General features: G+C 44.6%; 1 protein-coding gene across 1 annotated transcript in view; it reads right to left on the bottom strand.

Moving 5' to 3' along the window:
* Positions 1–90: 90 nt before the first annotated feature.
* The window catches only part of Arl6ip5 (ADP ribosylation factor like GTPase 6 interacting protein 5), a 22,799-nt gene continuing 15,387 nt past the window's right edge, over positions 91–7,502 (bottom strand). Inside the window, exons 2-3 of the mRNA XM_021190739.2 lie at positions 3,708–3,925; positions 91–1,003 (exon numbers count right to left, since the gene is read on the bottom strand). Coding sequence (XP_021046398.1) covers positions 831–1,003; positions 3,708–3,925 — 391 coding nt within the window. The 3' untranslated portion in view covers positions 91–830. The remainder of the gene's footprint in view (positions 1,004–3,707; positions 3,926–7,502) is intronic.

Here is a 7,502-nt window from a genome sequence, read left to right as displayed (position 1 = left end):
AAAAAAAAAAAACCTAAACTATTTAAATACCATTCTATTGGACACTTTTTTATTGCTGTATTAACGAAAAATGTGCCATATAGACAGAACTCAAGTTTGGTTCTATTTGTATTTATTCTTAACAAGAATAACAGAAGTTACAGAGTTGTAACCATCCCCCACCCCCAGCCCTACCCCAGGAGGTTGACTTTTAGTTTGCAAGAAAACACCTGCTGATGAAAACATATTACTACCCTTTTAAAAATTTTACAAAATTTAACAAAACATTGCCCTAAACAGCTTACCTTCATATTCGTAAACAAAATATAAACAACTGGCTGATCCAGTTTCCACTGCACATCAAACAGGCGCCCAAATGATAGCGATCGCCTCTGGTTTTAAAACAACAAAGATAATACCGCTAAACTAACATACCCGACACATCATAGTCTTAGGGGATTTTGGAGGGGATGTCAGACAGCATCAGAAACAGGCTGACACACAGCATCCTGTCCTTTAACTGATTTTCATGTCCTCCACACTACTTCCAGGTTCTACAGGGACGTCTGCCCTACAGTGTGATGGTTCTGTGGCTGTCTAATCCATACACTTTTTCAAAAGCACACCGGACGCTTTGGACACAACGGGAGAGTGGGTCTGTATTTTTGCAGTTTCTGAGGCCTTCTGTGGGTCATCTTAGCAGTGGGCCTGTGCATGCATGATGCCTTGGAGAGTTGGGTGGTAAGACGTGCACCTTCTGTTTCAAAACCACAGGCTGAAAATGGGTCTGAACAAGGGGGGAGAGTGCACCCGGATTCCCGCTGTGGGCACCGTCACTGGGCGGGCTGTGTTTACTCCCTCGCTTTGCTGATGTAGTCAGCAAACTTGTTGATGTTCTCTTCCTGCTGTTCCAAGGCATCCAGGATAATGCCCATTGGAGTTTTCTTCAGGCCGATTCCCTCCATTTTATTTTCCAGCTTGTTCTTGAGGTTTCGAAGTCTCAGGGATGCGTGGATGAACATCACTGAAAGAAGTGACAGCATCAAATTATGTCAAATAAATAAAATTCCTATTGTTTTTTTGAATCGTGTGTGGGTATGTCTGTGTCTGTGGGTTTATGCACATGAGAGCTGATGCCTACAGCGGCCCACAGCATCAGGTCCCCCTGGAGGTGGCTCCTGGAGCTGGCATTCTAGGTGGTGCTGAGCCACCTAATACAGATGTGGAGAACCAGCCTTGGGTCCTCTGTGTTCTTAAGCACTGAGTCATCTCTCCAGCCCAATAATCCCCCCTTCCACCCCTCACACATATAGTAAACTGTGTCTTTTAGCTGTCAGGTCTGCTTGCCTTGCTGATCCTCAGATGGTTACAGAGCCTTTATATAAAGCTGCTTCCCAAGCTGCACACAGACTGGTTGTGTGTGTGTGTGTGTGTGTGTGTGTGTGTGTGTGTGTGTGTGTGTGTGTGTGTAAGAAAATACGGCACTCATTTGGAAGACTGCTGATCTGGCCGACACATTCTTTTATCCCCCCCACTGAAATCCCTGCCTTGTAAATGTTCCTTAAACAACATGACATTCGACACAATTGCCCACTGATGTGACTCAAGCCTGACTGAATCCACTTTCCCACGGTTTCCCAGGAAGGACTTTTTTTTACATTCTGGGTTTAGCTGTATTTTGTTCCTTAAATGCTGGAATCTAGGAAAACCCCACCTTTAAGGTGTCTCCAAAGAGGCATGTTTTTTAAAAGTGTCACTGGGAATGACCTGGCCTTGTTTACTATGAAATAGGTTCCATGGTCCTTCTTTGTGGACCACTTGTCCCGGGACCTTAAGGGAATGGGATAGAGAATCTGTATTTTAAGATACTCTATGTGATCGTTCCATGTACATACACAGCACACAAAGAGCCTATTTTAATAGGACTGGGGGGGGTTGATGAGATGGCTCAGTAGGTAAAGTGCCTGCCTCCAAGCCTGGTGACCTGAGTTTGATCCTCAAGAATCACATGCTAGAAGGAGTTGTCCTCTTATCTCCACAGTTTCTTGGACAAGATGATGGCCGGCTGGATGAAGGGTAGATGGATGGATGGATGGATTGATGGATGGATGGATGGATGGATGGATGATAAATAGATGCAATTTTTGAAAATTAAAAATAAGGGGCAAGAAAATGCCTCAGTGCATAACATGTGAGGGCTGGAGTCTCCAGGAACAACCTGAAAGCCAAGTGGGCGTGGCAGCCAGTATGTAACCCCAGCACTTATAAGGAAGACACGGGGGATCCTCAGGACAAACCAGACAGAGTAGCCAAGTGACTACTGCCTTGATCAATAAAGTGGAGAGCACTGATGGAGGACACCTGATGTAAACTCTGGGCCTGTGTGCTCACCCTTACGCACATGGGGAAATCACATGTATGCATATGCATATGTACATGTAATTCATAATACATATATAAACAAAAGAGCCTATTATAGGCAAATTCCCATCCTACACTATGCACAATCCTTAGTCTACTCTGACCTTTAGAGATACGGGCCACTTTCTAAGTATCAGGCACTTGGGGCACCACTGTTGATCCACAGAGTCAGGCTTTCCCAGGGCTATGGCTTAGAGATACATGTTTTCAAATGGTTCTAGAACAGATGATCCTCATGTATCAGAGTTTGAGAGTAACTGATCTTAATTTCCCTGTCTCAGAGACAGGTGAACACAGCCTACTTAGGATGACCGATGAGGCTCTGGTTTCCTGTAAATCTGGCAAGAGAAACGACTTGACTTTGTGATGTCTTTCATTCCTCTGGCCTGTCTCAGGCTCTCGGGCAGCGAAGGGACTATAGTTAGCAAGCAGAATATTTTAATGGAATCTTTCCAGCACTAACACCTAGTACAGCAGGGAAAATCTGGGGAAAATTTCCCAAAGCTTGAAGTCACTGGTTGATATAGTGTATGTAATAAAGTGTAGGATTCATTTGTAGATATTTTGGGCTCAATCTAACAAGATCTCAGATAAGCAAATGATTTTATTTACTTTAACACATGCATAGATGAAGCATTTTCAAATGTAAAGGGACATTCTCTCGTCAGCAACAACACTAACATTTCAGCCAGATCTCTGCTACTGAGACCTGGAATTAGATCTTTGTTTCACTACATACTGTTTGAGGTCTTAGAAAATAAGGTATTTAGAAAATATCTACTTTACCAGAATCATAGTATTTAGTGTTTATACTGTGGTCCAGCTATTTTTTCAGATATACTTACTTTTCTATGAGTATGAAAGTTTTACCTGTACGTAAGTATATATATGTGTGTGTGTGTCTGTGTGTGTGTGTATGTGTGTGTGTGTATGTGTGTGTGTGCATGCATACCTCACGCATGCCTGCTGCCTGTAGAGATAAGAAGAAGGTATCAGATCCCCTACAAATAGAGTTATGGATGGCTGTAAGCTGCCACGAAGATACCATGCAGGTTGTACCAGTTCTTGCCATGTGACTGGGATTTGCGTTTGTTTTGTTTAGTGGTATCTCTGTGTAAGAAGAGCCACATGACACACTGCAAGTGCCCACACATATCTATGGGAATAAGCAACTGCCAGGCTTTCATGCGCTGTCTTAGAAGATGCTGACACTGTCAGATATACTGAGGGGCTGTGCAGTGCTCACTGGCCAACTCCAGCTACATTTATTGTAATGAAGGGGGGGCAAGGAAAGCAGGCTTACTTACACAGCAAGGGAAAAGTGATGCCGAACACAAAGACCATGACACCCCCGAACATGGATATGAGGAAGTAGCTGGCTAGCATGACCACCATCACGAAGGCCGTTGGGTACTGCTTCTTCATCCGGCGGAGGATGTCTTTATTGTGTGCTGCCCACACGAACCCCGTGAACACCAGCACCACAATGACTCCTCCGAGGATCATGTTGAAGGGGCTCAGAAACCTGGGGTGGGAAGCAGAGAATGGCCGGCTCAGTAGCAGGTGGAGTATGGGCAGAGAAGGGAAGAGGAGGGGTGAAAACCATGGAGAACCCACGAAGTACTTCATCAACACCAGAACTTTAAAGCCCGTACCCTATGAAATAACTGATTCTAAATAGAGAAACAGCCTTCATAGTTAGAAACAGTGACACAGCTGGGCATGGTGGCCCACAAAATCCTAGCACTTGGGAGGCTGAGGCAGGAGGATCATGAGTTCAAGGCTAGCTTTAGCCACATAGCAAGACTCTATCTCAATAACAACAACCCCCTAAAACAAAACAGAATATGAAAAATGTAAAAAAGAGGAAGAGAAGGGAAGAAGGGGTGATCAATAACAACAAAGGAAACAGTGGAACAAAGACCACCACAAGCAGTCTGGTGCCCACCCGACTTGCCAGTGTATCTTACTAGAGCCCCACAGTTTCCCCATGTTTTTATAGATGCATTGTGTTTAACTTTCATGTATCCTAGGCACTACTGCACACCAGTTGCTTTGTTCTTTTTTTATTTATTTTTTAGCTCTAAGTGTTTCATGTCTAGTAGAAATAATGAATGAATTGATTCATCTATCCACGATGGATATGTATAGGGTAGGGGGATCATACAATGGCCTCCATGAACAAGATCCTGTCTACAGTCATATTTCTGTTTGGACTGTACAGTGTTTATTGGAGTATTTCTTGAAATCCTATAGAAAAACCACAAAACAAAACATGGGGTAACTTCTGCTTCTATCGGAACAAGAGAATTCGATCACTCTGAGCCCACCTTCCATTTTGGAACCCTGCAGTTGGAATACTTTCTTCCTGAGGCTGAATAGAGGCTCTCCAAGGAGCCCAGTCGTTCCTACCCACCATCGCTTCCTTGACATGAAAGCCTAAAGCAAGCTGCTGATCGCCAGTCTGTTTTTCTAGTAAGTGATCTAATCCTTATGGCCCATAGAAACATTGGTTTATGGTTTCTGACACAGACACACAAAAGCCCCTTGATTGAACATTCCAGCAACCTCAACCATCTTCAATATAGGTCTTCAACTCAGAAATCCAAATATATAGCCTCTAAATTCACTGGTCCACGAGACAAAGGTCTTCATTGGAGGACAACTGTCACTGACTCTGGATGATGCAGGAAACACTAGGAAGAAGACAATTACCGCAAGTGTTTTGTAAATGACAAGGACCCAGCACTGCAGTGTTCCCCTCCTTTTTAATGGAGACAGATTCTCACTACATAGCCCAATATTGTGGTTTGAATGAGAATGGCCCCCACAGGTTGATGTGTTTGAATACTTGGTTCCTACTTGTCAGAACTAATTGGGAAGGATTCGGAGGTATGGCCTTGTTGGAGGAGGTATGTCCGTAGGCGGTGGGCTCTGAGATTTCAAAGGACTCGAGGCCATTCTTAGGGCACCTGCTTTCTGCTTGCCAAACCAAATATAGGCTCTCAGCTGTTCCTGCTGCCGTGCCTTTGCTTTGCTACCATGGACTCCTAACCTTCTGAAATGGCAAGCCCAACTGAAAATTTCACTTTATAGGTTTCCTTAAGTGAGAATTTTGGTTTCTTTAGACACTCAGTTATATGAATATGTTTTTGTTTAAATGCCGGGAGTGGGATAAGAGGCTGCTTCCCAGCAGGTGATTGTGATTTGCCTTGTGCGCTAGCAGGGGTGTGATCTTTGCCAGTTGTAGACAGTCTAATTCTGGGGACTCTGGAGAAGGTATACATGGGAGAGCTCCAAGAGGGGCCGGGGTGGCTACAGCTCCTCCCTGCTGCCCCCTCTGCTCCCACCCCAGTTCATCATCCTCCTCCTCCTGCTGCTGCTGCTGCTGCTGCTGCTGCATCTGCGGTTGCATTTGTTGGAAAGCTAGGTATAGTCTGATGACAGATTGGACTTGCCACAAGGAACTCAATTCTCCTAGTCAGCAGGAAGTAGCCTGTTGAGGTCTACACCCCCTTTCCCCTCTAACCTTCTTTTTCTCCACCTAGTGTTGGAAGTTGGAGGGGATCAGGGTAGAATAAGGGTTGGAAGGGTGGTAGACATAAAAGCCCCGTAACTAGCTAAAAGAGCGTAACAGTTGCCTTTATCGTGCTGTTTTATCACCACTCTAGAAAAGTAACTAAGACACCCAGGCTGGCCTGAAACTCACCACCCTCCTGCCTCAGCCTCCCAGGTACTATAGTTATATATGTGCACCACCCTTTCCAATTGAAAATTCCTTTACGTTCTAGCTCTGATCCTACCGAAACACCAGCTATTTGAGTAGAAAGTGAAAGTCTCTTATCCTTGCTGCCAGGAGGTTGGAATGAATGGAAAACTGCTTAGACGAAGCTAAAGCTCTCCACTTAAAGAAAGCAAAGAATTGCTGGATGTGGTGGTGCAGTCCTTTAAAGTGGAGACGAGTGTATCTCTGTGAGCAGCAGTGTGTCTCTGTGGACAGCCTGGTTTACAGTCTGAGTTCCAAGCCGGCCAGGACTGCATAGTGAGAGCCTGTCTTTAAAGCAGAGAAGGGGAGGGGGAGCGTGAGCATGCAGAGAATGGACAATGCAAAGAGTAGTGTACTGCAGCTTAAACACACTACAGCCTCTAAGACTTAGGAATGCTGTTCTGGGACCAACTGCTGTTCCGAGCCAGTCTTACCACAGAACATGGCAACTTTAATCTGTCGCCTCCAACCAGGACTCTTATCTTCTCAGAAAAGGGGAAACACAACAAGCCCCAGCTAGAAAATGCAGATGCCAGCTTAGGACAATCATCATGCCGAGCAACTTCTGACTCAGGGCAAGACCATTACAGCCTCTAAGCATGACAAGCTCCAACTGCAATTACTCCAGGACACTGTGACATTGAGCCACTGCCGGCCTGCCTGCATGGAAATTCACTCCCCTTCCAGCATGAAAGCAGCCCTTCTCAGAGCAACTGTGTGCAGATGGGCTCTCTCCACTGCCTTGCCCTCTGTTGATGTACCACAGTGTAGCTAATGAACTGTGTTTCTTCCTCCTTTTGTCTTCAGAGCATCCATTCCCACCAGTGCCATCCCCACCAGGACAATCACAGTTGCCTAATTCACTCAAAATCCTTGACAACACTGAGACCCTGCAAGCTTGAGAACACAAAGGTAATAAACAAACTTGCCAAGACTGAGATCTGTCCACACTGGTGGTGTTTATGTGAAAAACTGTTAGGAATAACCTACGTGACCAATGCTTTACTGGACTGGGATATATATAGCTATGATTAAAAAGCTGAAGTATATGGGCATATGCTACTACTAGATCTGGCTTATAATTTAGTAGCACAACAAGATATTGACAGTATATTGAGTGGGTAAAAAATAATAAAACATTCTCTCTATTAGATTTAGCATATTATGAATGTGACATAATATGCTAAATCTAATAGAGAGACCCTAAAGCAGAATTGTCTATCATTTACATTTTCTTTTTACCTCCCTTTCTTCTGTCTTCCTCCTCTTCCTCCTCCTTCTTCTCTTCTTCTTCTTTTTCTTCTTCTTCTCCTCCTCCTCCTCCTCCTCCTCCCCT

This window comes from Mus pahari, chromosome 2 (assembly GCF_900095145.1).
Source record: "Mus pahari chromosome 2, PAHARI_EIJ_v1.1, whole genome shotgun sequence".
NCBI lineage: Eukaryota > Metazoa > Chordata > Mammalia > Rodentia > Muridae > Mus > Mus pahari.
The sequence above is the reverse complement of the archived record's forward strand: the minus strand, read 5'-3'. Positions and strand labels throughout refer to the sequence as shown.